The 15,440-nt window shown below is 40.6% G+C and overlaps 1 protein-coding gene across 1 annotated transcript; it reads right to left on the bottom strand.

Moving 5' to 3' along the window:
* Nucleotides 1-674: 674 nt before the first annotated feature.
* On the bottom strand, nucleotides 675-5,203 carry LOC122549607 (class E basic helix-loop-helix protein 22-like). Its single transcript, XM_043689433.2, has one exon. The coding sequence runs from the start codon at nucleotides 2,582-2,584 to the stop codon at nucleotides 1,739-1,741; it is 846 nt and encodes a 281-aa protein (XP_043545368.1). The 5' UTR covers nucleotides 2,585-5,203; the 3' UTR covers nucleotides 675-1,738.
* Between the last annotated feature and the right edge of the window lie 10,237 nt (nucleotides 5,204-15,440).

Genomic DNA, 15,440 nt, shown 5'->3' with positions numbered 1-15,440 from the left:
GTCGGCTGCCGTTGCATTGTTGTGTGGTGGAGCTATGTTTCCTGAAAACTTACAGCTTCTGATTAATCTTTTGACAGTAAGCGGAGCAACCAAACAAAAAAAAAATCATTCCAGTCCCACCACGTCAAGTGTTGTCTCAGGCATACGGCCGGGGACTGAGCACACACAGCTATGTTGAATGTTCAAACAGTATTTCTAAGTGCCATTTAAAAGCTGGTCAAGCCGACTCCAGTATCTGAAGCATATTCTCCAGTCTTTGTGTGGCGCCAGGGTAGTTTAAAGGGTTGTTACATTTCTAACGTAACTAGTTCTAAGCATTTATAAATAGCTGGGAAAATGGGAATTATGCAAATTTCCATCGAGAGGCAGAGTACAGTTCAATGCCACGCCATATGCTGTTATTCGAAATTTGGTTCAGCCACGCCATCCAATATTTTCCTTTTCAAGATGTTTCTTTTTTGTTAGAAGTGAGAGATTTAAAGGGATAGTCTGCCCTCCATAATCTTTAAGAATGTCTTGTTTTGTACTAGTGATGACCATTTTGTCCTGATTTGCCCCTTCCAGTGATCGTTTCAATCAGAAAGACTTTAAAGCCTTTCACGTGACTTGTGTCAGTTCTGCTATCTTCTTAAATTAGTTATGGGACAAAAAAAAATAACTAGATGCCGTTTGTTCAAAATATGTTTAATAAATTTGTTTTCCAACACGGATGACACATAGAAATGGTTATATATTATAATCTGGGGCAGGCTGGTACATAATCACTTTCATACATCATCAGCTGCCAACAGACCCTTTAAAGAGGCAGTGGTACCAACTTATCAGCAGGGTTCACACAAACTGCAAATCAAACACACCACATCAGTAAAAACATGGCAAGTCCCTTTTATACATACTTTATATGAGATTTATATATTTATATATTGCAGATGGACAGGTGCTGTGCCGTCATGCAAACTAAAAACTCACTTTGGGTAAATAGCGTTTTTTTTTGTCATAAGAAACGTAACAAAAATATTTGAACACATCTTAATCTGTACAGTAACCTGAAACACAAAGAAAACCGCGTCGTGTCAAACAGTTTCATAAACTCCTTTTCCTATAAAGCCCAACTCTGAAGGAACAAATTGACATCTAATTGCTTTGTCACAATAACTGATTTCCGGGTCTCCTTTCCTTTACCTTTTCAATTCTGATGATCGTGTCGAGAAAACACACACAAAAAAAGGGAACAAGTTTATGGCCATTTGTAGCTTTATCTTTAACTCTGGAGGACACTTTAAAGAGAAGTTAACGGACGCAGTCTGTAACGCAGTCGCAATCACAGCAGACAGGGTTTTTGTATCGTTTTTAAAAAGCATCAGATGAAACTAATATGAATAATCCATAGTAGCTAGTGACACTGATGGAATCTCTGAGATCACAAACCTTGCCGCGGCTGGACAGCTGCTCAAAAACAGAAAGATACATTTCTCCAAAAAAAAAACAAAAAGAAACTTTCTTTTGTTGATCGTCTCCCCCAGTTCCTGGCCCGGGAAAAAAAAAACTTTTCCAACGATATTTATGGCACAAACCATCAGTTCCTAGACACAACTTCCAAACAAAAAACAAACACAACAAAGTCCATTCCTGGGGTCGTGTTAATATTTTGATTTTGTTTGTTTGTCGATGTTGTTTTGTCACTTGCCCTGGGTGGGTTATTATTATTATTATTATTTTTTGTGTGTGTCGGTTGGCTTTAAGGCTTGTCGCTGCACTGTTTGCAGAGACTGGATGTGACATTGTTGTAGAGGGAGCCGCTGTTGCTGGCCGTACACTTGTCTGGACAGTTCGCTCCGGCCGCCGCCGCTGCTGCTGCTGCTGCCGCTGCTAACCCTCCGGCCGGGAACGGGTAACCTGCTGCCCCTGCTGGATCGTAGGCTCCCAGGCTGGGGGTGAGGGAGGCGGCGGCTGAGGGCAGGGCAGTGGGGAGGCTTTGCCCCTGGTTGAGGTAGGCTACCAACCTCCGCATCTCGTCCAGAGCCTGAGCTTGCATCAGGATGTAGTTCTTGGCGAGCAGCAGCGTGGCGATTTTGGAGAGTTTCCTGACCGACGGACTGTGGGCGTAAGGAATGACGGATCTCAGCTCGTCCAGGGCATCGTTTAGGTCGTGCATTCTCCTCCTCTCCCGGGCGTTGATGCTGAGCCGGAGGGCCCGCTGCTCCTTGTTCTTCTTGCTGTTGGAGTTGCTGTCTGCCCTGGCGCTGGTGCTGAGAGAGACCGCTCTGTCTGCAGCCCCCGGCCGGACCAGCATTAACTCACAGCGCTCATCGCTGTCATCATCCACACTCTGGTCCCCGCCGCTGCCCTCCCGGTGCTGCTGCCCGCCTCCTCCCGCCTGCTGGGCTACTCCGTCCGGATCGCCGGCCCCCTCGAAGCAGCCCAGCGGCGAGCGGGGCTCGGCCAGCGAGAGTTCGAGAGCGGCGGCCGCTGCTGCTGCCGGGCGGAAGGTCCTGTCCAGCCTTGTGGCCGGAGCGCTGAGAGCCGGGAGTAACAGCTCCTGCTCCTGCTGCGGTCCATTCAGGTGGACGCTGCTCCTTTCCATTCTCGCGGTTCCCTCCTCCTCCTCTTCCTTCTCGTCGTTGTTGCATAAACTATTTGGTAATTTCTCAACTTGTCCCTCACTTTGATTTTCGCCGCTGGATGGTGATGCCTGCCCTCTGCCCCTCTCTCCCTCTCTCTCTCTTTTTGTTTGTGTGTGAACCCCTATGCTCTGTCCTGACGATGGTGAGCACCTCGTTAGCGTTTATCTGGTTCGATTCACCTTCAAGATATTTCCGTGCCGATCAGCAGACGGGAATGTTTTTTACATCATTATATCAGAGCAGGTTATTATGAAGGGTTGCCTATTGGGACCGTGCGTCCACCAATCAGGTTAACGTTTTAATTAATAGGATTAAAACGGTAACAAACAATCCCAGCCGGCCAGATCTCCCACCCCACCATCCCCCACCCCCCCCAACAACCCACCCTCTCTCCCTAACTGCAGGGCTCCCCAGCCGTGTATCACTGAATGTATACATCCACTTTCTACAGATAAGAAAACACAGCTCTTGCTTAGAGACGTAGCGCCTGCTCCATTATTCCTCCAGCCATCTGTACACACAACTTAACGCGTATGTTTTCCAGGGCTTTTTTTTTTAGCTCCCGTTAGAAATCGAGCAAGCGCCCTTCGCTGACATGTGTGGCGACTTTCAGCCGTTCAATGAACGCACTTAATGCTCCATCTCTCTGTTCCCCCTCTCTGAGTCCAGGGAAGGCAGAGGCGGCCAGTATAAAACCGGAGGAGGATACTTGTCGAGGTGTATTTATGTAGCACTCCACCCTCCCTCCCGTGTGAACAGAAGCAGTGCAAAATCATTTCACATTTCGGGTTTATTCTGTTTGACTTTGATATTCCTTGATGGAACTGGAAGTTTAGTAGCTGGTTTCCCTTCTTGTGACATCAGTCGCAACCAATATCCTACAACACCTTCAGCAAATCAATCTGTATCAGAGGTACCAGTGTATTTGTTCCCCCCGCTTTCATTAAAACCCTTTTAATTGTGTCTTTCAGAGTTGGCCCCAGGTGTTCGACTCTTTTCATTACATTTTGCACTAATGTGATGAAATTCTAATTTTCGCCTTCCATATGGTTAAATTTTTCCGCTGAGAATTGGAGGAAAAGAGAGAATTTATTAATCTTCCTAATCTATTCCATAACGCGGAGTTCTTGCCTGTTGTTGGAAGATATGGTAACAGTTGGCTCTGTTTGATGTATCACTGATCTGAGTAACCAGCAAGAATATTGAAAGTTTATCATTTGAAGTTGCAAATGGCTATTGTAACCTGTATGAGTTCAAACCAGACACAAATATAATATTTGCACGATTTGAATATTAGACATCGAAATCATTAACTATCCATCTGTCTATCTGTGCAGGAACGTATTTAATTGTCTTCATTTATAGGAACTTGCTATTTTATATCAATATGTTGATTCATCAGTGACAGCTATTGAGACATTAGAACACACTGCACAATGATCCATTAAATCCCAGAATTAAATCTTCTTGCAATGTATGGCGCTATTTTTCTGTACTATTTAAAAATGTCTTTTTTTTTGTCTCTGGATTTCACTGTCCCACTCCCTGTTCTTAAATGCTTGCTGTCCCAGAGTGACCGAGACAGATCCTACAATTATTTCCAGTCATCATAAGCTTTAATGGGCTGATAGTATAAATAATAATAAAAAAAGCATCGGGGGCAAACTTTGGTTATAAAGAAGGGGAAACTGTGTGCCAGTTCTTGCGGGACAATACCTGCAGAAAATTCTAGAATCGAGTGAACATTTGTTCAGGATTAATCACAGGAGAAACTCCTCTGAATTTTGATGTCAAATGGCTAATTCATCAGTAATGAGAGATCAGGAGAAAACAATCAGAGAAAGACAAACAAAGCGTGGAAGAGGGCAACAATACAATAAAAATTATTTTACAAACAATAGTGTAGTCTCCATATTGTGAAATAATTGGAGAGATTCTCCTGGCAACTTTGAGAAAAAGTTGGATTGGATTTTGAAGCAAGTGCAAGGAAATGAATAGGAGAAGCCGAAGTTTTTAAAATGATTTGATGTTTTTCCTAACTCATGTCTGTTTAAGTCAGTCGGGATCGGTGATGCAATTTGATATTTTCAACAGATTTGTTCTCCAGATTCTTCCCTTTTGATTTTTATCTCAGGTTTCCAGCCTTTTCTCTTGTTTTCGCTTATTGTTTGATTAACGTATCCTTTGATATTAACCAGTGTCTCTGACTGGGACAGATCTGTTTGTTGCTAAACAGTGGCATAGTCCAATAAAAATGTGACAGCTGCGATTTTGATTGATGTGCAGATATTTGGCCATTTCCGTTCGGTTCAGCGGGAACTTTCCATCGTGATATTTGTTTTCTCATTCGGCTGAAACAAAAGTTGCCCCCTGTGTTCCGTATGAGTCTGAAGATGAGAAGATATGTCACTAAATGAAATTAAGTGAGAACATAATCGGAAGAAGATGTGCTGTCTGTTAACCAGATCTAATTGCCAGCTAGTTATCACGTTATCTTTGATCTTTGCTTAAACTGAAATAGCTGCTAGTTAACCGAACTTGCACATCTTAGTGACAATGGATTAAAATTGTTATTGATTCACTTAAACTTCGTTATTATTCGTCATTAATACGAGGACATTTTGTAATATTGAGTAGTTTTCTTCCATGTTCCAGATGTCTCAAACAATACCTTTTATCTTCCTTGCATGTAATTGAACAGTTTTTTGAATCTTTATTTTCGTGTGCCCTATGATTACTTCCAAAATAACGCGGCAGCGTTTTATAATTATAATCAGTTGCTTTAATTTAAAGTCAAGTGATGTAACCTTTGGGACTGCGATAGCCAACATGGAAAATAGGCCGATTTCAGTGAAAGGGGTGGCACCTGATGCCCCGTGCTGGATTGTGAAATGACCGTGTATAAAGTAAAGGTACTTCAACAATTCTTCAGGAACACAGGGAATTGCAGGGGAACTCTCACACCGCGTAATATAAATGACTTACTTAAATTTGCGCTACATCCCTTGTACCATTGACAACTTGTCTCGAATTTGTGCATTTGTATATAAACGGGGGAAAATATCTATCCCATCATAGAATGCCTACTACATCATGAATACTAAGCTATTAACTCTTTACTAATTCGCTGCCTTTTTGTATCTATTCTATGGTAACATTCTGTAACTATCATTACATGTTGTCTAAACATCAAGTTCTAATGAGAACCTTTAGCCTGTAGTAATTGGGAAATAGATTTGAACAGTACTGTTAGTGTTTACAGTCTTCTGACATGCAATGCAGGAAAGACCATGTTTAAATATGTCCCCCAGGAAAGCAACAGTAATCAGCTCAAGTTTGGCCACCATTCCTGGATATATTTGCATGAAGGAGTTTACACTTTACTAAGCAGCCCCTAAGTTAGCACCTGATGAAGGAACAGCGCTCCGAAAGCTACTGCTTCCAAATAAACCTGTTGGCTTATAACCTGGTGTTGTGGGATTTTTAACTTTGTACACCCCAGTCCAACACCGGCTCCTCCAATTCTAAGTTAACAGGTTGCCACGTAAAGAAGCATGATCATTAGCCCAAGTCTGCGGATAATCATGCCAACAACAAGTTAATCTATTCAGTTAAAAAAACCCATCACCTTCAGCAATAGACTCCCTGCTGTAGTGAAGCTGCAGTAATGTCGCCTCAGTGGGAGTTCTATATTTCTGGTGCATGTCTATATTTATATCGAAACAACTGAGGACACTTTGTATCTAATAACATCCTATAATACCACAATCTCTATCAAATTAACAACCCGCCCGGAATTGTATTTTTAATAAATGCAATAGTCCACATTAACAAATGTTTCTAACATACACTGACCAATTATTTTATTAAGATAAGAGTTTTAGGATATGCTGGTTCAGAATGACGCTGATGAAAAGCAAAATCTAATTTTCAATCAAAGGAGAAATATTGAGATGATCCTTAGGGATCTACTAATCGGATCACTAACTGTCTCTGAGGAAAACTCTTTATTGGATTAGATCAGCAGGTATTAAAGTGTAAGAACAAAGTAGGTATTTAATACACACATAAGAAGAATTTGTTTAATTGATATTTTGCTGGAACTATTCATTCAAATCACATGTGAGGTTGAACAAGATAGAGGAATGTAAATATTTGATTGATTTGTTTAACTTGTATCTTATTGATCACAAGGATGATTAATATATTTGTGACAAAGGAATATACATAAACACTGGGAATCTGAAATAAAAATAGAAAATATTGGATTCAAACAACACAACTGAATGCTTTTGAAAAGAGACAAAATAGAGATCTATTCAGAGTTTGGAGGTTTATTTTTAAGTCTCCACAAGACACATCAACCTATATCTCACTTTGCAGATGTCAATGGACTTGTTTACTTCTTCCAACATTTTCCATTTTGTTCAGCTTTAATGTGCTTGTGAAGCACCATGCAGTTTTGAAAAGCTGGCAAAGAGTGGAAATGAATAATACCTGCACAGAAATGAGACCAATTTGGCTGTGCTTAAGAAAATGTGTTTCAAGGAGCTGGGACATGGAAGTGTGAATTTAGTTGCATGTTATAGTGCCATGGTGATGTCCCGTAGAGATCAGTGTATTTGTGAAGACAACCTGGGGCTATGTGAGTGGTGTTGACAATAAGTGTGTGAAATCTGATGAGTGTTAACTGGGGTGTCATGACAGCTACAAATTAGCCAAAAAGTTCCTTCCATTTTCAGCACTATTTCTGTTGTTCCGACAGGTCAAAGAAGATCCTTGTAATTCAAATGTTTGTGACTGGATGAAGGAGATAGGTTAAAATGTTGTTGAGGGAGAATGGGTGTGATCAATCCAGATCAAGCTGTAAGGAATAACAGGCAGCTCATCTGGCACCTTGGGATGAGGGTAAGACATGCCCAGGAAAAAAAAGAGCAGGCAGATTTAATACTGCTAAATGGCACTTTCTTGGAGGTAAACATAGATCATTGACAGCCTGAGAGAAGCAATTTATTACCAGCTAACAATCATTATTAATGGCTTAACTCATGTGCTAAAGTGTTTGGAACACAGCATTATTTGCTTATTGATTTTTTAAAATGCTACTTTCCACCTTTCTCCAGTTTCGACTAACAATTTTCCTAATTTCTTCTATTGTTTTCTGTCGTTATCTTTGTCCACACCAAACTTTCTGCCAATTCTCATTTTTACCTATTGCGTGAATTCCCACTGTGTTAAAATGAAGTATAGTGTACTATGCATTATTGCAGATTAATATATATTGATGCATTTACAGTCCAAACATGGACAAAATAATTGGAGAAAAGCATATGAATTATGGGTTTTGAGTGTATTGTATTACATATATTTAATATTCAGAACTAGTTGAATTGCCAGCATGGAATCTATTTGTTATAACAAATGCAACAGCATTAGAAATACATAATTTACTCTTTAGTTTCCTTTAACTTACTCTATAACGAGTGGTGACATTGATTGTGCTAATTGCTATTTAGGCAGAAGATATACAGTTGACATAAAAATCTAGAATTAGTTCCTTTCAGAACAGGGTACAAATTGCATCTTGCTGTTTGTTTCCTCATTTCAATGTAGTAAATGGAGTGCGAACCCTATGCTTCCATTGTGGTGCATATTAAAATTCAGTCATCGAATCCCTGCAGTGTGGAAGCAGGCCATTCAGCTCAAACTGACCTCCTGAAGAGCATCCCACCCAATCCCTGTAACCCTGCATTTCCCATGGCTAACCCACCTAGCCTGCACATCCCTGAACACTATGGAGCAATTTAGAATGGCCAACCCGCCAACCCACCTACCCTGGACTGTAGGAGGAAACTGGAGCACCCAAAGGAAATGCACGTAGACACAGGGAGAATGTGCAAACTCCACACAGACAGTTGCCTGAGGATGGAATTGAACCCAGGTCCCTAGCACATGAGGTAACAGTGCTAACCCCTGAGCCAACATGCTGCCCCAAAATAGTTGCGCAAAGTTAGAGATTTCCCATTTCCATGTGAATACCCTTTTCAGTGATGCAATACACCTTAGTTCCTGCCAAATAACTAAAAACAAAATCAGCTTTTACAAATATGTAGTCTAATTCCTCAGATATTAATTGTTGAAGTTTTAAAAGGAAATAATAAATTCCATTTTTTCCTTTCTGTCATCTTTCTCTTGCCTTTAATCTAATCTTGCTTTCCAACTCCTTGTTTTCCTTTCTGCACTTGCTTTCATCTTGAAAATATTATTCTAACTCACAGTTTCTAATTCAGACTCTTCTCGTTATTCATAATCAATTATTATTGGAAATACACAGTTACTGGTCCTGGTCACTCTGTACCTGGATGTTTCCCCCCCCCCATATAGCACTGTGTCATTTGGATATCTAACTTACAGAAACTTCATTTAAAAGGCTTTTGGATAAATACTTGGATAGAAAAAGTTTAGAACAGTATGGGCCAAGTGCAGGGAAATGATGTTAGCCTAGGTGGACATTTTGGTCAGCATGGACCAGTTTGGGCCAAAGGCCTGTCTCAGTGTTGTAGGGCTCTGTGACTCTTCAATGAAAAGGTCAAAGAAATTAAATGATTGAAATCTAATGAACAGTGGATGTTCATCATTCACCAGCTTAAATTCTGAACCAGTCTATTAAACTATTTAATTGTCTGTGATTCATGATAAAGTTTCTTTTGCTTGATTGTTTTTATGGTATAGGTACCAGATAATTCCAGCATTTCCTGTGCTTATTTATTAAAGCTGCTCATCCCTTCATTTATGTTAAAGAAAACAGGATTAATCGCTGTGGTTCTGTTCGCCGAGCTGGAAGTTTTTGTTGCAAACGTTTCGTCCCCTGTCTAGGTGACATCCTCAGTGCTTGGGAGCCTCCTGTGAAGCGCTTCTGTGGTGTTTCCTCCGGCATTTACAGTGGCCTTTCCCTGCCGCTTCCGGTTGTCAGTTTCAGCTGTCCGCTGTAGTGGCCGGTATATTGGGTCCAGGTCAATGTGTTTGTTGATGGAGTTTGTGGATGAGTGCCATGCTTCTAGGAATTGCCTGGCTGTTCTTTGTTTGGCTTGCCCTATAATGGTAGTGTTGTCCCAGTTGAATTCATGTTGCTTGTCGTCTGCGTGTGTGGCTACTAGGGATAGCTGGTCATGTCGTTTCGTGGCTAGTTGGTGTTCATGGATGCAGATCGTTAGCTGTCTTCCTGTTTGTCCTATATAGTATTTTGTGCAGTCCTTGCATGGGATTTTGTACACTACATTAGTTTTGCTCATGCTGGGTATCGGGTCCTTCGTTCTGGTGAGTTGTTGTCTGAGGGTGGCTGTTGGTTTGTGTGCTGTTATAAGTCCTAGTGGTCGCAGTAGTCTGGCTGTCAGTTCAGAGATGTTCTTGATGTATGGTAGTGTGGCTAGTCCTTTGGGTTGCGGCATGCCCTCGTTCTGTTGTCTCTCCCTTAGGCATCTGTTGATGAAATTGCGAGGATATCCGTTTTTGGCGAATACCTTGTATAGGTGTTCCTCTTCCTCTTTTTGCAGTTCTGGTGTGCTGCAGTGTGTTGTGGCCCTTTTGAATAGTGTCTTGATGCAACTTCTTTTGTGTGTGTTGGTGTGGTTGCTTTTGTAGTTCAGGACTTGGTCTGTGTGTGTGGCTTTCCTGTGTACCTTTGTGGTGAATTCTCCGTTCGGTGTTCTCTGTACCATCACGTCTAGGAATGGGAGTTGGTTGTCCTTTTCTTCCTCTCTCGTGAATCGGATTCCTGTGAGTGTGGAGTTGATGATCCGGTGTGTGTTCTCTATTTCTGTGTTTCTGTGTTCAAGTGGAAAGTCAGTGCCTTGATGCTGGGGCTGTTGACTTGGTCAAGGATGCTGGTGTTGGTGCATCTGTTTTCCCAGTGGATTCATAGGATCTTGCACAGGGAGCGTTGGTGGGACTGCTCCAGCATCTTGACTCTCCACATCAGTGGTGCAATTGTATACATCAGGATCAAGTCTGTTAAGCCAGAAGCTGAACAAAGACCAAGAAGGAGGGAAACACATAATGTAACATTTTTAGGCACGAGACTACAGGAGTCTGGCCCACTGAGGTGAAAGTGGAATCTTTCGTTTCTCTGTTGTCTTAACTTCAGTAAAGCAGCTGCAGAGAAACAAAATAAAAGTACCTCACTTAAAAGCAGAATCAAAATTCAACTGAAACTTTCTAATAAATGATTTGCATATGCCCCCAAATAACTGACTAACTATAGTTTTGACAATATCAGACAGTAAATTCCTCCCCACAGTCTTGTATGTAAAATATGGATGGGTAAGTGGAATCATTTAGGGGGAAAAAATAACTGGGGACAAAAAGCTAGTTGGGCTCAGTGGTTAGCATTGCTGCCTCACAGCTCCAGGGACCTGAGTTTGATTCCACTCTCGGGTAACTATCTGTGTGGATTTTGCACATTCTCCCTGGGTCTACATAGGCTTCCTCCGGGTGCTCTGGTTTCCTCCCACAATCCAAAGTTGTGTAGGTTAGGGTGGATTGGTCATGGGAAATTGCCTATAGTGTCTACGGATGTGTAGATTAGGTGGATAAGACATTGGAAATGCATAGTAATGGGGTAGGGGGGATGAGTCTGGGTTAGAAGCTCTTCAGAGGGTGAGTGTGGACTCATTGGGCTGAATGGCCTATTTCAAATCTGTAGTGATTCTATGATAATCACTACAGATTTGAAATAGGCCATTCAGCCCAATGGCCTACAGATTTGAAATAGGCCATTCTTAAAGAACAATAAGATCCCCACTCTGCTGTAGCAATTGTACCTCCCCAAACTCAGCAAATAATTAAGAAAAGTTATTATATTATGGCAATTGCTCTTTTCTATCTTTAAGAATATTCAGTGGTTATGGAAGAACAGCCACCAGGATGAAAGCAGATCAGTTGTAGCTATAAAGCAATATTTATGCAACCTGCCCAAACCTTCAGAGAATAACTGCTCATATGGTGCTCACGGCGATTCTGCTTTGTGCTGAGTTGGTTGATCATAGCTAAGATGGTCACAGGTATACTGTATTGGCTTTTAGCAACCCTGTGCCTGCTGATGTACATTAGGTCCCAGTTCAGCATTGTTGCTTTTAACATTCTGATCCTTGCTTTGAAATTCCTGCATCACCTGATCTCTCCCAATTTCTGTAACTTTCTGCTCTCCAATGCTTCAAGGTCTCTGAGCACTTCCAATTCTGACTCCCTGAGTTCCTCAATTTTAACGGCTCAGTCAGTGATGTCTGTGTCTTTAGCTGTCTGCACCTGTCTGGAATTCACTGCCTAAATCCTTCCACTTCTCTAGCTCTTCTCTTTTTAGGTTCTCCTTAAAACTTACCTTTTCGATTTATATTTTTGGCCAGCTGTCCTAATATTTCCTTACATGGCTTTGTGTTGAATTTTGTTTCATGATACTGTACCTTGATATGTTTTACTGTGTTAAATGCATGATATAAATGCAAGTTGGTGAGGAGGGGAGAAAATTCTCTGATGAAGATTCAGTAATCCAATTGGAAAATGTGCATGATGAAACATGGGATCGGACACAGTTTAGATGTAAAAAAAACTCTTACAGTGCCCACTGATATTCATTAGTTAGTGTCCAATAGGAAGATTGATCATGAGACGACCTTTGGGATTCAACTACAGTGTGAGAATTTTCCCATGAGGAGTGACGAGAAAGATGAAGCATGAAGCATATTTTGAATTGGAACCCTTAATTAAATGCTGTGGACTTAAATTGAGAACTAATTCTGGTAAAGGGTCATCATTCTGAAATTTAACTCTTTTTTTTCTCCATACATTTGCCATACATACTCATTTCACATGACCCTAATCACTCAGACGGTGCACTGGTTTGACGTAGGATGAATAACCATCCTGACAATCGAAAGGAAAAACTGAAAGTTCAATATCCAGCAAAACTGGCTTTGATTCTCTTCAATAAAAGAAACTAACAGTCGTAAACTGATTTGAGGATGCTCAATCACCAACTTGATCCTTTAGCAAATTTCCTTCTTCTTTCAAAAGTTTATTTATAGCAAATTAACAGCAATTTTGGTGAAGGGAAGCAGCCAGCTCGCAGAAACTATTTTCAATTAAAGAAACAGACAGACATGCCTTAGAAGATGTTTTAACACATTTTATTAACCAGTTCACTACACCCACATTGTGATTTCACTTGTTACAGCCCATATTGACTCTACACAGTTGTAATAATGATGCCATCTGGTGTCTTCCCAGCTCTTGGGATTATATTGAAACATTGACAAATGGTGGCTTTAGTCATGAATGAGATTAAAAAGTCAGAACACACAAATATCACAAAGTGAGTTGGTAATATATGTTATGGATTTATATTTAATTGATATGAAAGTGAACCAAGAAATACATCTTCATTCACAAACAAAAAACATGACATTCAATAGTTTGCAGTTTACAGAGACAAATCAATGAGTGTCTGTGACAAAACAGATTGCACATAGTTTACTGAAATGGGAAAATTGTGAGCAAAATCGTGTTTTCTTGTTTCATATTATGAAGGCATTCATTATTTAGGACACTATTATTTAGAAATTCTAATGATAACATTGATACTACATATTTTTATGTCATGGCAAGGAGTTTTAGCTTAACAGAATTATGCCAAATTACTATAGCCAAATTGCTTTGGGTTTGGAAATTAATTAGAGGTGTTGAAAACTGTGAGAAGATAGACCTCAGGGGTAGACAACATTGTTCTGACTACACACAGGACAAGAACTGAAATCATTGGAACACCAACTTGTTAAGGTAATCTTTCAGAGTGTGTTCACATTTGTTATGTTGAAATAGAGAAAATAGAATATCTGGATGTTTAACTTAACAAAAACAAACACACAGTTGCAAAGCTCCAATGTTCCTAAGTAGAGAATGGAGCTGGAAGTATAGCACAAATTCCAATGGAGTACAAGTTGTAGATAAATGTACAATGATGTGCCATAGGTTGGATTTGTGGACAGCAGTGAAGAATGGCACTTATTGCTGAGTTCATAAAAAAAGGGCACAAAGATCTCATGATCTCAGGTGCGCTCTTTGCCTTTCCTGATGGCAGCGTGAATCTGGTACAACACAAGGAGGCTCTCCAGTGTTGTGCCAACAGTGATGTTATCAAACAAGTAACTGTCACAGTTATTAAATCAAGAATCAAGAAACATTTAAATCCTTCAATGACTGGGACAAATGCATAGCGTTAAAGTAGAATGTTACAATGTTTAAAAGCAATATCTTCATTACATTAGTAATGTGTGGAATTTCTTATTATGATATAAAAATTTGATGTCCAACAAATAAAAAGTTCCTTTCTCAGGGCAATAAGGTTATTTAGCAGTAATTACAGCCTTACCATACCATTAAGGGCACAGGAAATAGGATTGGGCTATGCAGTCCCATTGAGCCTACACCACCATTCAATAGGACACAGATCTTTGATCTCAAATCCAGCTTTCTACCTGATCCCCATATTCCTCAATTCTCCTGCAGTCCAAATATCTAACTATTTTCACATTACATGAATGATGATTCCTACGACACATAATTCTAATGATTCACAAGCCTTTCGGTCTAGTAGTTTCTCCTCAGCTCTCTCTTTAATGGCCAATTCTTTATCTTCAAACTGTGATTCCTAATTCAGGACTCCGGGCAAGAGAAAAATAAACTCAGAATCTACACTGTCAAGCTTTCTAAGGATCTTTGAGGAGATAAACCATCATTTTTCTGAGTTCCAGACTGAATAGGCCTATTTTACTCAATTGTTCTTCTCAGGATAACTTTTGTGTTTCAGGTATCACTGCAGTGAACCTTCATTGCAACCTCACTAAGAGGAAAGTACATATTTTTAGAGTTAGAGAGGCCAACACAGCACTCCAGGTGGGGAACAAGTTCGCAACAACTTACATTTTCATGATATGAAGGAACTGGTGTTGGGCTGGGATGGACAAAGTGAAAAATCATACAACACCAGCTTATAGTCCAGCAGGTTTATTTGGAAGCAGTAGCTTTTGAAGTGCTGCTCCTTCATCAGGTAGCTGTGAAGCAGGACCTTAAGACACAGAATTTATAGCAAAGGATAATAGTGTCATGTAACTGAAATGATACATTGAATAAACCTGGATTGTTAAGTCTTTCATCTTTTAGAATGGATTACAGGTTTCAGTTCTTTAATATGTAAATCCCAGAACTTCTTTTAAGTCACATTCTCAAGGTTTTATAAGAAAAGCTGATATCTCAGCTCAGACAATGCATTAAAGGTGTGAGGTCAGAGTCTGTCTGTATCCCAGTCTTGAGTCAGACTGATTCTATTTCCAAAGTGGAATTTATAAAATATTACATGGATTGACTGCCTGCAGATTGTGCATTTTTGAGCAAAACAGAATGTATCTACAAATATAATCCTGCAAGTACAAATTCACCCCATAAACGTATGTGTGTGCGTGCAGGAGAGAGAGAGAAAGAGAGAGAGAGAGAGAGACAGAGTGAGTGTTGCATGTGAGTGTGAGTGCATTTGAGAGGGTGTGTGGGTACATGTGTGCAAGCTTGGTAAAGTGTATGTGTGAGTGTGATGGGGTATAAACCTGTGAGAGGGTGCGTGTGTGTGGGGGGGGGGGGGGGGGGGTATATGTGTGTGTGTGTGTGTGTGTGTGATGCAGTGGGGTCACCTGTAGTGTGATATGAACCCAAGGTCCCGGTTGAAGCCATCTCCATGGGTACCAAACTTGGCTAACAGCCTCTGCTCGCCCA

Source organism: Chiloscyllium plagiosum, unplaced genomic scaffold (genome assembly GCF_037043375.1).
Source record: "Chiloscyllium plagiosum isolate Xiang-an unplaced genomic scaffold, Cpla_swu_hap1 HiC_scaffold_4, whole genome shotgun sequence".
In the NCBI taxonomy this organism is placed as follows: Eukaryota; Metazoa; Chordata; class Chondrichthyes; order Orectolobiformes; family Hemiscylliidae; genus Chiloscyllium; species Chiloscyllium plagiosum.
Note: the sequence above shows the minus strand (reverse complement) of the source record. Positions and strands in the feature narration are given on the sequence as shown.

What these genes read in the sequence shown, in the direction of transcription:
- LOC122549607 (XM_043689433.2), bottom strand. Translation starts at nt 2,584, where the DNA reads ATGGAAAGGAGCAGCGTCCACCTGAATGGACCGCAGCAGGAGCAGGAG.